We start from the raw sequence: 19,924 nt of genomic DNA, 5'->3' as shown, positions 1-19,924 counted from the left end.
TGACCTACACTGGATATGTAGTATGGGCCATAAACCTTAGCTGTGTTAAGCTCCTGAGAATTCAGGGTTTATTTGTTACCATGACATAGCCTAGTTGTACCACTGCGATTTGAAATAAGGAATATCTATTTGGTCTCTGTCCCAATTACTGGCACAGAGCTCCTAAAACCCTTGCATTACCTAAAAGAGCACTAAAAGTGAAAGAACTACTTTTTGTTATTCCTAAGAAGTCCCATCCAACCAAACCAGAGTTTATGTTAAGGAGGTGACTTTTGTTAAGTTCCAAAGATGGGGGGCTGGTTGCCAGGGGCAACAACAAAATGATTAGAGGGTCAGAACTCTCAGCATTTCCCACTCAGATCACCAGGGAGAAGAAGGCTAAAGACCAAATTCAACATCAAAGGCTAATGATTTAATCAATCATAACATGTAATGCAGCCTCCATAAAAAAAAAAAAAAAAAAAAAAGGACTGGTAAGGAGAACTTGCAGGCTGGTGAACATGTGGAGGTGCTGGGAGAATAAATCTTGCTCAGTACATCTCTCTATCTGGCTGTTTCTGAGTTATGTCCTTTGTAATAAACTGGTGAGTTCCCTGAGTTCTGTGAGCCGCTCTAGCAAATTAATTGAACCCAAGGAAGGGGTCTTATAAACCTCTGAATTATAGCAGTTCAGAAGCACAGGTAACAAGTTGGGTTTGTGACTGGCATCTGAACAGTGGGTACTTCTGGGCCAGATCCCTTAACCTGTTGGATCTGATGCTATCTCCAGGTAGGTAGTATCAGGATTAAGTTAAATTATCAGATACCCAGCTGGTGTCCAGAAAATCTGAGAAGTGTTTGGTGTGGGAAAAACTACCACACATTTGGCGTCAGAAGTAGTACAGCAATAGTGTAAGAGCAAAGGAAACACACAATGCTTTTCTTTTACACTAGTCTATTTTAACACTGAAATTAGTACTAGAAGTGGGGTGTTACTATTATAGACACAGAATCTTGGCTTAGCAGATTGAGCAGCAGGCAGCAGCGAAATTAATATCAGAGGTTGGAAAGGTGATCCAGATTATATAATAGCAATACATTTCAGGATCCTGTCACTTGCAGTAACTTGGAAGGCACAGCACTCGTATACTGAACCTGAAGCTCTAGAACAAGGGTTAACAAATTAAGGCCTATTTTTGTGAAGAAAGTTTTATTAGAACACAGTTCTCTTCATTCAATTACCTACTATATACAGCTGCTTTTGTGTTATTAGCTGTTTTGTGTTAGAGCTGAATAGCTGTGAGAGAGACTCTATCATCTGCAAAGGCTAAAAGATTCTCAAGTCTTTACAGAAAAATTTGCTGACCCCTGCTCTAGAAGAGATTGGGAAGCAAAACCTTCATAATGTGTGCTGATGGCCATTGGGCCGCATTTGAAAGAACTGGCCACTTTAAAAGCAAAAATGAAAGGGACCCGGAGTCTAGATTTTCAGGACCTTGCCATTCTAGAAAAGCTAAATGCTATTGAACCCTTAAAAAATGGCAGATTGTCCAGTAACTCTCTCCCCCTCCCAACCCAATATACACATTTTCCTTGACTTCACAGTGGTATTATGTCCCAATAAAACCTCCTAACTTGAAAATATCGTTAAGATGAAAATGCATTTAATATATCTAACCTACTGAACATCAGAGCTTAAGGCTACCCTACCTTAAACATGCTCAGAACGCTTACATTAGCCTACGGCTGGGCAAATTACCTAACGCAAAGCCTGTTTTACAAGTCAAGTGTCGAACAGCTCATGTGATTTATTGGTGGTGTCCTGAAAGTGAAAACCAGAATGGCTGTATGCGTAGGGAAAGCTTGCTACGTGCAGCAGCCGTTCACCCTGTGACTGCGTGGCGGCGGGAGCTGCGGCACTGTGACAGAGTGCTGCACCACATTATCGCTAACCTGGGAAAGGATCAAATTCAAAGCACGGTTTCACACCGTACTTTTCACACCACAGTAAAGTGGAAAAATTAGGTGGAGCCCCCAGGAGGAAGGGACCATCTGTGCTCCTCCACCTTACTAATGAGCCAAAGTCAGATGACTTGTTTGAGGCAATGGAATGTGAGGGAATATGTTGTACACCAAATCTGAAAAGTTCTCTATATTTTTAAAATTTTTTTTTAAAAAGTTTATTTATTTTAAGAGAGAGAGAGAGAGAGAGAGAGCGCGCGCGCACAAGCATGGGAGGGTCAGAGAGAGGGAGGGAGAAAGAGAGAATCCCAAGCAGACTCCACACTACCAGCACAGAGCCCGACGCGAGGCTTGAACTCATGAATTGTGAGATCATGACCTGAGCCAAAATCAACAGCCAGACGCTTAACCAACTAAGCCACCCAGGCGCCCCGAAAAGAAGTTTTAAATATGCTTGATTTAGCTTGGCTCTTGCTCCTCCATCTTTCACCAGGAGGAAGGGATGTGCCCCAGGGAGGCACCCTTTCAGCCTGGATGCTGAAACGTGAAGGTGGAACAAACCTGGGATCTGAAGCAGTGCCACACGGCCAACCCTGCAGACCCCTGAACAAGCAATAAACGTTGTCTTATGCCACCAATACCTTGGATTTGTTTTTCATGCATCATTTCCATGTAATAATTCTGAAAACCCTGGAGGGAAAAAGACCAGTAAGATCTTTCAAAAACTTGATGAAAATGCCTCAGACTTGTCAACAGAAGCCTGAAAAGTTAAAGGTAGACATTAAATCCAAGAATGCAGAACCAGTGACTAACAACTGTGCTGTGAAAAGAACTGTAATTAAAAACAAGAAGCCTCCTAAGTTTCTGAGAGAGTTGTATTGTCAAAGAGCCCAGGGGTGCCTGGGTGGTTCAGTCAGTTAAGCACCCAATTTCGTCTCAGGTCATGGTCTCACATGTCGTGGGTTCAAGCCCCATGTCAGGCTCCACAATGACAGTGTACAGGCTACGTGGGATTTTCTCTTTCCCTCTCTCTGTCCTTCTCTCTCTCTCAAAAATAAATAAATAAACTTAAAAACAAAAACAAAAACAAAAACACCTCCATTAGCCTGTGACTCTTCTGGCTTTAAAACAGTAGCTCTCAATTCAGGGCAATTTTGCCCTCAAGGGATATTTGGCCATGTCTAGAGACAGTTTTGGTTGTCGTAACTGGGAAGTACTGGTGGGATCTAGTGGGTAGAGGCCAGGAATGCTGCTAAACATTCTACGAGGTGCAGGACAGCTCCTCAAATGAAAGAATTCTTCATCCGAAACATCAACAAGGTCCAGGTTGAGAAGGGTTGCCTTAAAATGACACTTGGGCTCCCCAATATTTTACAGAGAGTAAGCTGAGAAGGCTGAACAGCCCCCAAGGAGAACAGTTTTTTTTTTTTAAAGTTCATTTATTTACTCTGAGAGAGAGAGAAAGAGACAGCATGCAGGGGTGAGGGGGAGGGAGAGAATCCCAAGTAGGCTCTGTGCTGTTAGTGAGGAGCCCAATGTAGGGCTTGAAACCATGAATGTGGGATCACGACCTGAGCTGAAATCAAGAGTCAGACGCTCAACCAACAGAGCTACCCCGGTGCCTCCCGAACACATTTTCTAATAAACACTTCAGATATATTTAAAAGGATAGTGGAAAAGAAAGACTCTTCACATAGTAGAGCCAGGTACCTCAGAGAACAGTGTACAGAGTGTTCCTTGCAGAACTAACCAAGGGATATTCCTCATCCCCAAGGGAAGTGACATTCACAATGCCTGCCCAACAGCATTCCAAATTACAAATAATCAGTGTCTGAGTTTTTCAGTTTCCCCAATGGGATTGTTTACTATGGTTACCCTGGCCTGGTGTGACCATCATATCTAGGGGATGGGGGCAGGGGGAGTAAACAGGAGTGGTCAGATAATTTGATCATTTTAGCTTCTGGACTAAAAGGAACAATGTCTTGATCCGAAGTAGAAATTACCATGTATCACTTGGGAAATAAATGTCTTGACAGACTAGGACTCTGGGTTATCTCCCCTAAGCAAGGTGAGTGTACTATGTGTGGCATAAAGGGGCAAAGAAGTGTTCGACAGCCTGAAGGGTAGTGTACGGCAGAAACTAATGCTCACCACCATTTCGAGCTCTGCCTCTCCACATTTCCCTGTCCCTTATAGTTAAGCAGGTCCTCGTGACTAGTTCTGCCAATGGGCTCAGAACAGAGGTGATGTGTGTCACTTCCAGGCCAAAGCTAGAAAAGCCAGTACACACCACGTGGCTTTCTCTTCGCTGGACACAATGACTGGCAACTATGCAGATGGTGAAGCTTGGGTCTCTTGACTATGTGGAAGGAACCCCATTCCTCCCCCTGCCTTGTACTGAAGCCCTAAGAGATGAAAATTCAGATTATTTTACCAAGTAAGCGATTTTAGATCAGGTTGGGGTGAAGGGTATTTAAAAATTTTTTTTAATGGCTATTTATTTTTGAAAAAGAGAGCGAGCGAGACACAGCGTGAGCAGGGGAGGGGCACACAGAGAGGGAGATACAGAATCTGAAACAGGCTTCACGCTCCAGCTGTCAGCACAGAGCCTGACTCGAGGCTCAAACCCACGAAATCTGAGATCATGAACTGAGCTGAAGTCAGACACTCAACCGAATGAGCTACCCAGGCGCCCCAGGGTGAAGGGTATTTAAAATTAGTAGCAGAGCAGAGAGATGAGCATCAGTTGTGGCCTCAAGACCAGCTATAGGAGAGGGTGCTGTAGTTTATCCCATGAAACTTCTTATAACTTCCTCAAGGAACAGACGTCAAATAAAATCCTGGAGGAAGAGTCTCCAGAACCTACTGTATGAAGGAAATGGGAACAAGAGGCACCAGAGGTGTCCTACAGTGGGTCCTGTGGTGCCTGTTCTGATTCCTGATTCAGGACTGAGGCACTCATTCTTCTAGCTGCTGCCAGCGTTGGGTGCCGAGTTTGCAGCAACTCTCTCCAGGAACTGCCTTCAGCCACAGAGAGCAAGTTTTCCAATGTCATGCTGCTCCCCAGAGCAAAAGTCCAGTTAAGTCAACAGCTGAGGCCTCTGGAGTGACTGCATCCAATTCAATTTCTCCCTCTGTCCAGTTTTACTTCCTTTACTCCCTCAAAGATGCTGATCCCTAGGGGAATCCCCAACGAACTTCTTACATGTGTTATCTGTCCTAGAGATTTGTTTCCCACATAGCCTGACCTAAGATAAAAGCACAGACTTCTTCACAGTATGTCTCTTATTAGCTCAAACTTATTATGTAAATTTTCTACAGTTGTACTTATTTTTACCACTTTATCTATCCACACTAAGGGAGTATGTTAAAATATCCCAATACTGGGGTGCTCGGGTGGCTCAGTTCGGTGAAGTGTCCAACTTTGGCTCGGGTCATGATCTTGTAGTTTGTGGGTTCCAGCCCGCGTCGGGGTCGGGGTCTGTGTCTGTGATAGCTCAGAGCCTGGAGCCTGCTTCAGATTCTGTGTGTCCCTCTCTCTCTGCCCCTCCCCTGCTCTCGCTCTCTTATTCTTTCTCTCAAAAATAAATAAACATTAAACAAAAAATTTTTAAGAAGTATCCCAATACCGTTGTGTCTGCATAATTCTTCTATTTTCCACAGTTTAAACTCTGTGTATTGTAACTCCACTTCATGTATAAAGTTCTTGACAGTTACTAAATAAGTGAATTACACCCTTTATCCTTACAAAGTCACTGAGAAATGCTTTCCCCCTGGCTCCATGATATTCAATTTACCTGACTAAATAGAATTACCCTTGTTTTCATGTTTCATTTTCGCAGTACATCTTTGCCAATGCCTTTGCTTTTAGCCTTTGGAAGCTAGTTACAACTGTTTGCATTACAGAAACACACAGTTGTTGTTGGTAGTTTTGTGTGCCGAAACCTGAACTTTGTTCATTAAGGGGTTAATTCCCTTTATCCATTATGTTACCTATTGGTCTTCCGTAATTTAATGTTCCCTTTTTATGTTTCTTGCTATGTCTTTTGTTTCCTATCTTTTGTCATGTGGTCTGTGATTTCTGTTACCCCCATTAATCTGAAAATATTCTATTTGGGAGATTTTACTTCACTAAAATCAAATTCATTTCCATGGTGGCACACTACTCTCCTAGTCCACAGGGCAAAAGAAACAAGCAGAAACAAAACCCAGAAGTTGAACTTATTCGCCTGTCACAGAATAGGAATATGGGATGAGGAAGATAAAACACCTTCCCATTGAAAGAGATATCTCCTATGTTGCTTAAAGATGGCATCAGACATAATATTATAGCAGTTGCATATGCAATATACAAAGCAATTCAGTCAGAACGATAATTAAGGATAAGCCTAAATATGTCACATACATAACGGTCTGAAAATAGTTAATCTGAGAACAAATCTGTTTTCATTTTGAGTCAGATTATTTGACACAAGGTAGCTCAGAGAAAAGACAGAATTCCAATGAATTAAATACTTTTCAAGAAATTTCTCTCAAATTAAATGCTATACTTTTCCAAGAATAAGCTAGAATTAAAACTAAAATACAAAAAACACACGTCCACACGTTCATGTCAGCATTGCTCATGATAACCAAAAAATGGCTAACAACCCAAATGTCCCTCGAGTGATGAATGGATAAACAAAATGTGGTATATATCCATAAAGTGAACTACTGTTTGGCAATAAAAGGAATAAGTACTGATACATAATACATAGAGGGATGAACCTTGAGAACATTACTCTAGGGAATAGAAGCCAGACACAGAAGATCATGTTATATACAATTCCACTTGTAAGAGATGTTCAGAACAGGCATATATATGGAAACAGAAAGTAGGTTAGTAGTTGTGTGGGGCTGGGGGCAAAGGGAACAGGGAATAACAGAAATGGAAGGCTAACAGGTGCAGGATTTCTTTAAGTGGGGTGAAAATGTTCCAAAATTAGATCGTGGTGACAGGTGTGCAACCTTTGAGTATAGTAAATAATTATTATACACTTTATAAATTGTATGGTATGGGAATTACATGTCAATAAATCAGTTAAAAGCAGATTACAAAAATATAAAATATTTCTGAACATCTGAGAAACAACTCTGATGAATACTCAGTTTTATATCATTGGTAATGATAGCAGGATATTTATATACTGCCTCATTTCAAAGCAAAACTAAGCTTATTCTACTCCATATAAACCCGTGAAGTACAACGCCCCAAAATATGATTAAAGACAGTGATGTCAGCAAAAATGGAAGAGTAGACTGCTTCACAGAAACGCCAAAAAGCAGAGCAAAATGGATCAGAATACTTTTTCAGAAATCTGGAAAACAGTCAAATGTTCACAACAACCAAGTAAACATAGAATTGAGACAAAGGCAACTTAAAAAACAATAGGCAAGAGTGTGGTGTTTTTACTAGTCCTGTCCTACCCATCTTCCTGGCTGCCCGCATTCTCAGTGTGGGACTCTTGTCTTGGGCTAGAGAGGGGGCATTTCTCAAAAACACTGCAAGACAAGTGAATAACCTATTCTGCCTGTGACAAAACACTGAAGTTGAAGAAAACAAGATGTGGCATATATTCAAGAATACAACATACACATAATAGAAGTTTCAAATAAGAGGAAAAAGAAAAGGGGGTAGAAAAAAAATTGAAAAAAATGAGTGAAAACATCCAAATTTAATGAAAGTCATAAATCTACACATCCAAGCTGCTCAATAAACTCCAAGGATAAAAGCAAAGAGATTGTCACTGAGACATATTATAATCAAACCGTTGAAAGCCAAAGACAAAATGAGAACCTTATGAGTCAAGAGGGAAGCAACTTGTCACTTGTAAGAGATCCTCAATGGTATTAACAACTGATTTCTCAAAAGCAATCACAGGTGCCAAAAGGCAGTGAAAAGACACATTTAAACTGCTAAAAGAAAAAAAAATCCAAACAAAAATTCTGTATTTAGCAAAACTATCCTTCAAAAGTAAAGGAGAAACTTAAGACACTCTGAGATACAGCTATGGCAGTTTGTTGTTAGTTACACCTGCCCTATAAGAAATGCTAAAGGGAGTCTTTCAGGTAGAAATAAAAGGACACTAAATAGTAAACTGAAGGTGTAAGAAGAAATAAAGAAAACCGGTAAAAGTCGTTACATAGGTAAATAACAAAGGTCAGTATTACTGTGTTTTGGGTTTCTAACTCCTATTCACCCCCACCCCACATATGATTTAAAAGGCAAATGCACTGAACAATAATAACATATCTATCTTATTGGGCACAGTGTATAAATATGTAATTTGTGACAACTACAACATAATGGGGGAAGAACAGACTGTATACAGGAGTAGAGTTTTTGTATGCTATTGTATGCTATTGAGGGTAAGGTGGTAATAATCTAAAACAGATTCTGTTATAAATTGAAGAGACTAAATTTGCAATCCCAATGGTAACCTTTAAGAAAATGACTGAAGATGACACAGAAAAGGAAATGAGTAAAGAATCAAATGGCACACTACTAAAAAGCAATTAAACACAAAAAAAGCAGCAATGGAAGGACTGAGAAACAAAGAGATACAAAATACAGAAAACAGCATGGTGGCAGAAGTGAATTCTTCCTTATCAATAATTGCATTGCATGTAGATAGATTAAACTCTCCAAGGAAAAACCAGAGAACAGCAGAAGGGATACAAGAAAATTGATCCTATTAAGAGATTCTAAAGGAGACTCACTTTAGATTCAAAGGCACAAAGTGGAAGAACGGAAAAAGATATTTCAAGCCAACAGAAACCAAAAGAGAGGTGGAATAGCTAACCTAGTATCAGACAAAATAGACTATTAGTCAAAACTGTTACAAGGGGCCCGGGGGGGGGGGGGGGGTGGTGGTGCCTGGCTGGCTCAGTAGCAAAAACATGCAACTCCTGATCTCAGAGTTGTGAGTTCAAGCCCCACGTTGGGTGGAGAGATTACTTAAATAAAAATAAAACTTAAAAACAAAAATTGTTACAAGGGGCAATGGAGGACAATAAATTTTAACAGAAACATCAATCCCTCAAGAAGAGACAGCAATTATAAACAACAAAGCTCCAAAATATAGGCACAAATGGACATGATTGAAGGGAGAAACAGATAGTTACACAATAACAGTTGAAGATATCTATACCTACTTGCATTAATGGACAAACAACTATGCAGAAGATAAGGAAATAAAGAATGTGAACAACACTATAAACCCACTAGATGTAACAGACATATATGGGATACTCCCTCCAAAAACACTGCACATGCAACAGTCTTCAGAACAGACTACATGTTGGGTGACAGAACAAGTCTCAATAAATTTTAAAAGACTGAAATCATACAGTGTATCTTCTCTGACCACCATGGAATGAAGCCAGAAATCAAGAAAAAGGAAAACTGGAAAATTCACAAATTTGTGGAAATTAAACAGCATACTCTCAAACAGCCAATGGGGCAAAGAACAATTCACAAGGGAAATTAGAAAATACTTAGAGATGAATGAAAATGAAAACACAACATATAAAAATTTAGGGAATACAGAAAAAGCAGAGCTCAGAGGGCAATTTCATAGCTGCTGTTTAAGCTGCTGAGTCTGTGGTATTTTTTTATGGCAGCCCAAGCAGACTAATACAACCTAAGTAAATGGAAAGATACACATTCAGTGTCCATGAACTAAAATACTAGATATAGTTAAGATGGCAAAACTACCAAAGCAATCTACAGATTCAATGAATGAAATCTGTTTGTTTGTTTTTTTTGAAAAAAAAATTTTTTTAACGTTTATTTATTTTTGAGACAGAGAGAGACAGAGCATGAATGGGGGAGGGTCAGAGAGAGGGAGACACAGAATCTGAAACGGGCTCCAGGCTCTGAGCTGTCAGCACAGAGACTTGAACTCATGGACCGCGAGATCATGACCTGAGCTGAAGTCGGCCGCTTAACCAACTGAGCCACCCAGGCGCCCCATGAAATCTCTGTTTTTAAGTTTATTTTTATTTATTTTGAGAGAGAGAGAGAGAATGTGTGCATGTACACGAGCAAGCAGGGGAGGGCAGAGACAGAGAGGGAAGGAGAAAATTCCAAGGAGGCTCCCTGCTGTCAACAAAGAACCCTATGTGGGGCTCAATCCCATGACCCTGGAATCAAGGGCTGAGTCAAAATCAAGAGTTGGGAGCTTCACCAACTGAGCCACCCAGGTACCCCCAATGAATGAAATCTTTACTAAAACTGCAATGGCTTGGGGTGCCTGGGTGGCTCAGTTGGTTAAGCATCTGACTTTAGCTAATGAGTTTAAGCCCCTGCGCTGTCAGTGCCAGGCCTGCCTGGGATTCTCTCTCTCTGCCCACCCCCATCTCAAAAATAAATAAATCTAAAAAAATAAATAAATAAACTTCCAATGACTTTTCTGCAGAAATGGAAAAGCTGATAATCAAATTCAGATGGAATCACAAGGGGTCCTGAAGAGTCAAAACAATATTTAAAAAGACTCACACTTCCCCATTTCAAAACTTACTACAAAATTAGTTTTTTCTTTGGTTGATTGTGCTTTTGGTATCATCTATAAGAATTCATTGCCAAATAATTACCTTTATTTTTGCATTTTCTTCTAAGAATTTTATAGTTTTAGCTCTTATGTTCAGGTTACTGACCCATTTTGAGTTAATTTTTGTGTATGATGTGAGAAAAGGTCCAAAGTCATTCTTTTGCTTGTGGAAATCCAGTTGTCCCAGCATCATTTATTAGAGACTTATTGTTTCCCAACTGGCCTTTTGCACCCTTGCTGAAAATCAGTTGGCAGTAGATATGTGATTTTATTTCTGGACTCTTAGTCTTATTCCATTGGTCTAGGTTTCTGTCCTTACAGTAGTTCCACATAATTCTGATACTTGAATTTCATGAAAATTAAAGAACTTCTGTACATCAAAGGATATCAAGAAAGTGAAAATATACAAAATGGGAGAAAATATTTACAAATCACATATATGAAAAGGGTCTAGTATCTAGGATCCAGAATATATATAAAGAACTTCTGTAACTCAACAATGAAAAGATAACCCCATCAAAATATGGGCAAAGGACTTGAACAGACATTTCTCCCATGAAGATATGCAAATGGCCAACAAGCTTATGAAAACATTCAACATCTTTAGTCATTAGGAAAAGGCAAATCACATGGAGATATCACTTTGTACTCACTAGGATGGTTGGAATAAAAGTCAGTTAAGTACTGGCAAAGATTTGGACAAATCAGAATGTTCACTGCTAGGAACATTCACTACTAGGAATGTTGCTGCTAGGAATGTAAAATGGTATAGCCACTATTGAAAACAGTTTGGCAGTTCTTCTAAAAGTTAAAAAAACAATTACCATATGATCCAATCCTAGGAAGATACCCAAAATAATTGAAAACAGGAACTCAAATACTTGTACATGAATGTTCATAGCAGCACTATCCACAAAAGCCAAAAGGTAAAAATAACCCAAATGTCTATTAATGGATGAATGGATAAATAAAATGTAGTAAATGCATACACTGCAATATTATTCAGTCATAAAAAGGAATGAACTATTGATACATGCCACAACACGAACGAGATTGACAACATTACACTAAGTTAAAGAAGACAAAGGTCACATATTATATGATTCCACTTAATATGAAATACCCAGAAGAGATAAATCCACAGAAAGCAGATTGGTATGAGGCCAGAGGCTGAGGGGTGGGAGGGAGAGACGGAGAGAGGATCTGACTGCTTTATGGGTATGAGGTTTTCTTTTGGGGCAATGAAAATATTTTGAAATATTACATTGGTGGTGGTTGCACAATGTTGTGAATGTACTAAATGTCAATGAATTGAACCCTTTAAAAGATGGTTAATTTTATGCTACATGAATTTCACCTCAATAATTAAAAAAAGAACATGATGATAATTTTTTCTACTAACCCGATGAATAATTCCAGCAGAGTGAAGGTGCTTGATTCCACATAGCATCTGATAGAGAAGGTAGGACATTCTTTCATGATCTAGTTCCATCTGAATCACTTGGCAAAGATTTGCATCCATGAGCTCCATGACTATGTAACTTCATGGGTGAGAAAAGATGACAGCTAAAGTGCACAGCAACAATCTAAGAATAATGTATGAATGTAAACTTTTAATTATCACACTTACACATCTTGAAATTCTTCTAGGGATTTCTGTGGTGTGAAAACATTCAAAAGGCCAATTATCTGTGGCAAAAACAAAGAGACAAAAAAATTAGACACCACTGCTGCTTAATAATATTTTCATTTAGGAACTGCAAATACATGGGTTAAAAAAAAATCTACCAATGGTATAAGAATATTAAAATCTTATGTTCTAAGCCCAAGTAATCTCTTCTATTTTACCTAATGCAACTTTATGGCCAGGGATTGGGGGTAGGGAGAAAACCAGACCACACAGGATCTTTAGGGGAGTGAAAAATACTCTGCATGATACTATAATGGTAGATATTATGCCATTACACATTAGTCCAAATCCACAGAATGTACAATACAAAAGAGAACCCTAATGTAAACTATGGACTCTGTGTAATAAGGACACATTACTGTAGGTTCACTGATTATAGTGAATGCACCAGTCTGGTGGGGGATATGAATAATGAGGAAGGCTATGCATGTGTGGGGGCAGAGAGCATATGGGAAATCTCTGTACCTTCCTCTCAATTTTGGCGTCAACCTAAAAATGCTCTTAAAATTGTACCAACACAAGAGCTCCACATATCCATTCCGTTTATGAATACTCAATTATCAAGGATGTATATTATACAATCATCTACATAATTTGTGAGCAAATTAAAAAAAAAAATTTTTAACATTTAGTCATCTTTGAAAGAGAGAGAGAGAGAGGGAGCATGAGTAAGGGAGGACCAGAGAGAGAGGGAGACACAGAATCTGAAGCAGGCTCTAGGTTGGTGGAGCAGCTGCTTTGAGCTGTCAGCACAAAGTCCCACGTGGGGCTCGAACTCAGGAACTGCGAGATCATGACCCGAGCCGAAGTCGGACCAACTGAACCACCCAGGTGCCCCAATTTGTGAGCAAATTTTAAATACCTTCCATCAGCTCTTATCTAACTCCCTCATCGCCCTCAGTTTTTCATAATACTGAACTTTCCCAGTTTTCTTCATTCCCAGTCCATTCTCTGGTTCATCCACAGACATGCCCTCTTTCCCACCATTCTGTCTTTAATCCTTTTCTCCATCTGCACCCTTTCCCTGGGGGCAATATATGTCTTTTTCTCTAAACATCTCTATGTTGGACAGTTTCCAAATATACATTAAAAGGCCCTGCTTAATTTAGAAGTCTCAAATACACATTGCCATGTCACATGAACGTCTCACAAAGAATACAAAATAGAACTCCTTAGCATTCCTACCCAAACCCTTTACTTTTCCAGAGTGCCTTCTCTTTTACAAAGGTGGCTCAGAGTAATTTTTGACTCCGTTTTCAGTATTTGCACCATAATAAATGTTGAAAAGAATACTATTCCATTCCACTGTCAGTCTGAACTTCAATCTCTTCTTTCCAATTCCCTGCACTACTATACAGGTAAAGGATTCTGACATCTCATCTAGACTGTTCATGCTATAATTACTTCTAACATTAGGTTCCCTAACAATGGTTTTCTATAAATCCAGCTACCATTTTACTGCCTATCATATGGTGAAAGAAAGACCTGATCATATTACTCACCTCTTCAAAAACTTACTACCAGCAAAAAAATTTCCCAGACTCCCTTGCAGGAAGTATATTCAGAGCCTTCCATGACCGAATATCAACCCACTTTGTCTCCTGCTAAGCCCTCTATTAAACTTGATCCTTTAGCCATACTAAATTAGTTTAAACAATGATATATTTAAAAACTCTCAATGCCTTTAAACATACTCTTCCCTGTACCTGTCATATTTACCTACTGAATTCTGTTCCTTTCAAAATTGATGTCTTTTGTAGAGTCTAACAACCTCTATCTAGTCCTTGACGGGTTGCTGAATATTCTCTTTACCTTGTTCCCACAATGTCTTATGTGTTAATATGGCATTTAACACACTGTAGTATAGACTCATTTTCACGACAGCCTCATCCCAATCACACCAGGATCCTTGTTGGAAAGAATTATTCCCTCTTACAGCCCTAGCACAGGGAGATAACTGACACACATTTTTAAAATGTTTATTGACAAATACACTTAGGAATGGGAATATTTTTCTAGACAAACTACATGAGGGAGGAATTTATGTCATTCATCTAAGTACAAAGCTTTGCTTATAAAAGGCATTCAAATATTTGTTCAGTGAATAAATTCAGAAACATAATTTTCAGATCAGAAAAGGTCTAACAAATCTGTTCAAGATAGGGAAAGTGATAATAAGAATGCATCTAGCTGCTCTAAATGAATGAATTCCTGGCTCCTAATTAGATGAACTGCACATCTACAGACTTGTAGAAATAGTAAAACTGTTCTTATCTGAGAAATCCTATAGTACAAGAGAAGTGTTAAAGATGAAAAGCATATAAAAACAAGAGATCAGTAGTTGCTTAGAGCTAAGGTGGATGGGAGATAGGAACGTGAGAGCTACACAATACAGAGATTCTTTCTGAGGTGATGAAAACGTTCTAGAACTGCCTGTAGTCATATACATCAGTGAATACACTAATAACTACTTAATTACACACATTAAATGAACTGTACAACATGTGAATTGTATCTCAATAAAGGTGCTATAAAAGATTAAGGCAGACAGTGGCCCTTTTTTTTCCTTCAAAAAAGAACAGAAGGGAAATTATATCAATCATAGACTGGACAGCAAACAAAAGTCAAGTGCTGATTAAGTGGGTGATACAGAAGTATGTGAAAGAAGTAACACTTACTAGGAGCAGGTAAAAATTCCCCGAGAAACTGTACTTTCTTCTCTGAATAAAACAACAATGACAACAAAGAACAGCAGCAGGTCAGAAACGTGACCAAGTACATATATGGAGATTTCAAAAAGGCATTTTGAAAATGTCTCCAATCATAATACCCATGTGAATGAGATGAAGAATTCAGGAGAGATGGATAATTTTTTAGTTACACACACAATTTCTGCTATATAAACAAAGGTCACTAATGAAGTAATCCAGCTATTATGAAGGCATCCTGAGCAAAATTGATAAGTGAAGCCAGCAAGTGAAAAGTCAGAACAAAGGAAAAAGCAACCCCCAACAGTCTGGGAACAGAAACCAGATTTCATATGTGAAATTCTAGGGATAAACAGAAAGTACTATATACTTAATCTCCAAAAGCAAAAAGTAAAAAGAAAGTGAACGACGGGGGGGCACCTGGCTGGCTCTTGCAACTCTTGATTTCAAGGTTTTAATAAGTTCAAGTGCCATGTTGGGTATAGACAGTACTTAAAAATAAAATCTTTATAAAGAAAAAAAGAAAGTGAAAGGTGGGAAAGATGTGACCTATTAGCAGACTTGTGACAAAGAATAACTTGGTAAGACAATGTGAGCCAAACGGTGACCTGATTTCCAAACAGGATTACAATGTCCACGGTTAAGAGGAGATGACAAGCCTCAGTTCCTCTTGAAGGATTCGATCAGACATGAAGTACTGTGTGCTACAGGTGACACACCAGTGTGTTCAGAGATAAGTGACCAAGTGGACATACAAAAGCATCTACAGAAATAGTAACAAATGCACAACGATATGAATGCGCTTAGTACCACTGAACTGTATGTTTAAAATGGTTAAACCGATAGTTTTATACTATGTGTATTTTACCACAAAAAAAGGAGGGTGGGAAAAAACATGTTTAGACCAATGAAGAGATTAATCTGTGTAGACCATGAAACTGCTGAAAAGGCAAGACATTACAAAAACATCCATCCATCCATCCATCCATCCATCAGGAATGTAAAAATTCCATCATTCCTGGTTTCCCTATACATAGTGACCCTTGAACAACATGGGTTCAAACTAGGAGGGTTCACTTACACATGGATTTTTTTCAATACAGTACAGTACTGCATAAAAATTTTCCTTATGATTTTCATAACATTTCTTTTCTAGCTTACTTTAAGAATACAATACATGTAGGAGTGGCTGGGGGGCTCAGTCAGTTGATTGTCCGCCTCTTGGTTTCAGCTCAGGTCATGATCTCGTGGTTCACGAGTTTAAGCCCTGCATCAGGTTCCACACTAACAGTGCAGAGTCTGCTTGGGATTTTCTCTCTCTCTCCTCTCTCTCTCGCTCTGTGCCCCTCCCCAACTCGTGCTCTCTCTCAAAATTAAAAAAATAAAGGAATACAATACATGCGATGCACAAAATATGTGTTAATCGACTATTTATATTATTGGTAAGGTTTCCAGTCAATAGTAGGCTATTAGCAGTTAAGTTTGGGGTTGTTGAAAGTTATATGTACATCTCAACTACACAGAGGGTCAGCATCCTTAATGCCCACTTTGCTCAAGAGTCAACTGTATTTAGTTTTATATTCATTCTCTGAACAAATATGTTAGGAGCATCTACTCTACGTCAGTCAGCACTCTTCTAGGTGCCAAGGGTATTGCCTGCGTGGATCTTGCCACCCCCAGCAGAGGGTTAACTATGTGAAACAAGCTTTCCATGCCCTCCATTTAGTCGATGGAACCATCTATTTTTGCAGTCGGCTGGCTCAGGAAATAGGGAGTTATTGGCCATGTCCCCAGTGCAAAACTAAGGCAGTATCACCACCATCACTGCCACGAAACAAGCTACAAGAGGCATAAGCAGCTCCATCTGAGAGGGAAAACCCAGACAAGCAACATGGCTGGCTCCCACCTAAACAAGAATGGTGACACAACTTCTTCGCTGTCACTGACGGACTTTAAACTGTATCTCTTTTTAAACGCTATTCTTTTTCTCTGGGAGGCTCTTTTTCTTTAACAATCCAATTTTTACCCCATTTTTAAGAATTAGTCTAGGGTCACCCTTCCCCAAAGCATTCCCATTTCATGAAAGCTCACTGCAATCTTCTTTCCCCTGAAATCTCAGCACTTATTTTCCATCCACCATGATATGACAATCAAACCTCTACCGCTTTATCATATTCGGTATTTTACTCTCTGTTGTCTTCAAAATAACACTGTAATAAGCTCCCCCAAATCAGGAGCCTCATCCTTTCCCGACAGTGACTAGTAGCTCCAGTACACAGAAACTTGCACAGTTAGCTCTCAAAATGTGGTAAACTGTGTTATCTGCAATCAGAAAGCATGGAGCTTACTGCATTTTATAAACTCCTTTAGACAAATATACCACAAAACATCTCCAGTCAGATGCTTTTGGTTTAGTACTTCATAAAACCGTCCCTTGCATAACTTACCCCTAGTTTATTTCCTCTTGGCTTATAAAAATCATTCCATTAAAGTAATCATGAAAGTATGCTGAAAGTAAGTTTTACAAAGTGTTAACAATTCTCAAAATGAATGAAAGTTATATGTTTAAGTCTTTATAATCATTAGGAAAAAGAATTAGGAATACTTTCATTCATTTCATTCATTCAAAAGAAGTTTGAAGTTTGGTAAACTTTTGAAGTTTCTGCTAAACTGCTTCATAAAATCACTGACTATCTTCAACTTAAAGTCACCAGTGAGTATCAGCATCACTTAAAAAACCAGGAGTGGGGTAGGGAGAAATGATTTCTATTTTATATCCAATATTAAATAAAATAACTATTGTCAAAGTAAAATGGGAACAATTTCACCTCTGTGCTAAGGCTACAGTTTTCTGAAATGTCAGCCTGCCAGAAGACAAAAAGTAGAAGATGAGACCAAGTCTAAATCAAGTTCTTCTAAAACACCTACCTCTTTTAAAACTCCTTTTGAAAAATAAAAAACTACACAATCTAAATTTCATCAACTGTCTTTCTTTTGATATAATTTAATAAAATTGAGAAAAATTCACACTGTAGACATATATCCCTTTTAGATAATGTTTCAAACCGGAAAAGCATTTAAAGCACCTAATATTTTTAAAAGTTTTGATAGTTATGTATTCATGAACAAATCTTGATTTCATCTATACTTACAACATTTTCTCAAATGTTCACTTACATTTTTGTGATTAACACATTTCATTAGAACTAGCTCTCTGTAAGCCCGTTTAGCATGAGTCTGATTCTGAAACGGCCGGCTCAGCTTCTTGATTGCAACATTTCTTTCAAGAATGGCATCATAAGCTGCACTGTAACAAGAAATTCAAAAACAACAACAAAGCTTTAAAATCTACAAAACTGAATTTATGAAACATTCATGTAGATTCCTTACTCTCGCCAAAGATAAATGCAACTGTATCAATTTCCAGTGTTTGACAGGCAACATGTTTCTTCTCTACCTATTACAGCATATTCCAACAATGTATAGCATTGTTAACTGCTTCTTAAAATGCTAATGGATTCAAAGAGACAATGGACTGTGAAGCAGAAACTGTACTTGTTAGTTGGGTGTCCTCCAAGATCTCCCTAGCATACAATGGGCACTCAATGCATAAATGTTTAATGAGTATTCAGGCCCAATACATAGCTTAAAGTCTGATGAATCCTTCACTTTGCACCTACACCAAGGGCAGACAGGATTAAAGAATACATGTGGTCATAAATTCTACCCAAAATACTTTCTGAAGAATTCTACATAAGTAGATCACTTCCAACTTCTTTGGACACAACAAAATGAATACAGAAAGAGGAAGGAACATACATACAGAGCTATACAAAGGGTTATTTTACAATGTAAAAGTATTTAAAATTTGTTTTGGAGAAGGGAATTAAAAAATCAAGCCTATAGATATGAATGCTAGATTTCAGGACATTAGAAGATGCTTCATAACTGTTACTGAAACACATAATTCTGTGACATACAGCAACACCATACTCATTACTCTTCATATCTTTACCATATGATACTGACTAAACATCATGTTTTACAAATGACAGACCAGAGACAGTAAAGCACAAATAAGGTAAATTATCTTAAAATTATAGAATGTTATGATTGAAAGAAACTTTTAAAATCATTTGAATTCACCACTTATTCACCAGAGATTAATAAGTAATTTGCCCAAGGTTAGACAGAAAGTTAAAAGCAAAGCGGAGACCAAAAGACTAAGACATGAGGTTATGCTTTTCATACTGGACTACCTAACATACTTAAAGACTTCTGTTTATATATTTGGAAAGTTAGCACACTACTGACTAAAATTATTCTCTCATCCAACCTCACTATATCAAATGTACTGAAAAAATATGTATTAAGAAATGAGCACTTTGGCATAAATGGACGCATCTATACATAATATATAGGACATAACTTATTTCCTATATATGTACATATGCATACACATAGCAAAACAGACATAAATATTATACTCTTTAGTTAGAAAATACCATATTTGTGTATATGTTCTCCCCAAATTAAAAAACAACACCCACAACATTAGCGGTCATTAAAGATGATTAAAAGTTTTGACTGTTTCAGATAAAGTATGTTTTACTTTTAACCATTAAATTCATTCCTATTAATTTTTTGTGTTAAATCAAAGTAACATTTTAAACTATAGAGGTTCAAAAGTATCTGAGTAGGTTGTACTATTTTGTATCCAAGGAAGTTAGATTTCTAATTGTTGATACTTAAATGTGTACAAATTAGAGATCAATCCAGATCCCAATGAATCTTACCATCTATCACTGGGGTCCAAAATAATGCCTTAAAAAAATTAATTTCTTCAGTTGACAGTGATAGTAAACACACACAGTGAGTTTAAAAACTTTTTAGCTTAATATTTGTCTATTTCATAATAATCTTTTGTGAAAGAATAAGCAAAATATTTGAAGACACTTATTCCTTAGGACAAAACAGAGGCTGGTTAAGATGGC

At 38.2% G+C, this 19,924-nt stretch overlaps 1 protein-coding gene across 9 annotated transcripts in view; it reads right to left on the bottom strand.

Annotated features, from left to right (window-relative positions):
* Positions 1 to 19,924, bottom strand: part of MAPK8 (mitogen-activated protein kinase 8) — a 102,749-nt gene that overhangs the window by 23,834 nt on the left and 58,991 nt on the right. For all 9 annotated transcript variants that reach the window (XM_049646296.1, XM_049646297.1, XM_049646294.1 and 6 more), the window contains 3 exons: positions 18,108 to 18,237; positions 12,163 to 12,221; positions 11,935 to 12,073 (listed from right to left, as the gene is read on the bottom strand). In XM_049646296.1, coding sequence (XP_049502253.1) covers positions 11,935 to 12,073; positions 12,163 to 12,221; positions 18,108 to 18,237 — 328 coding nt within the window. The remainder of the gene's footprint in view (positions 1 to 11,934; positions 12,074 to 12,162; positions 12,222 to 18,107; positions 18,238 to 19,924) is intronic.

The sequence above is a fragment of the Panthera uncia genome, chromosome D2 (genome assembly GCF_023721935.1).
Source record: "Panthera uncia isolate 11264 chromosome D2, Puncia_PCG_1.0, whole genome shotgun sequence".
NCBI lineage: Eukaryota > Metazoa > Chordata > Mammalia > Carnivora > Felidae > Panthera > Panthera uncia.
Note: the sequence above shows the minus strand (reverse complement) of the source record. Positions and strands in the feature narration are given on the sequence as shown.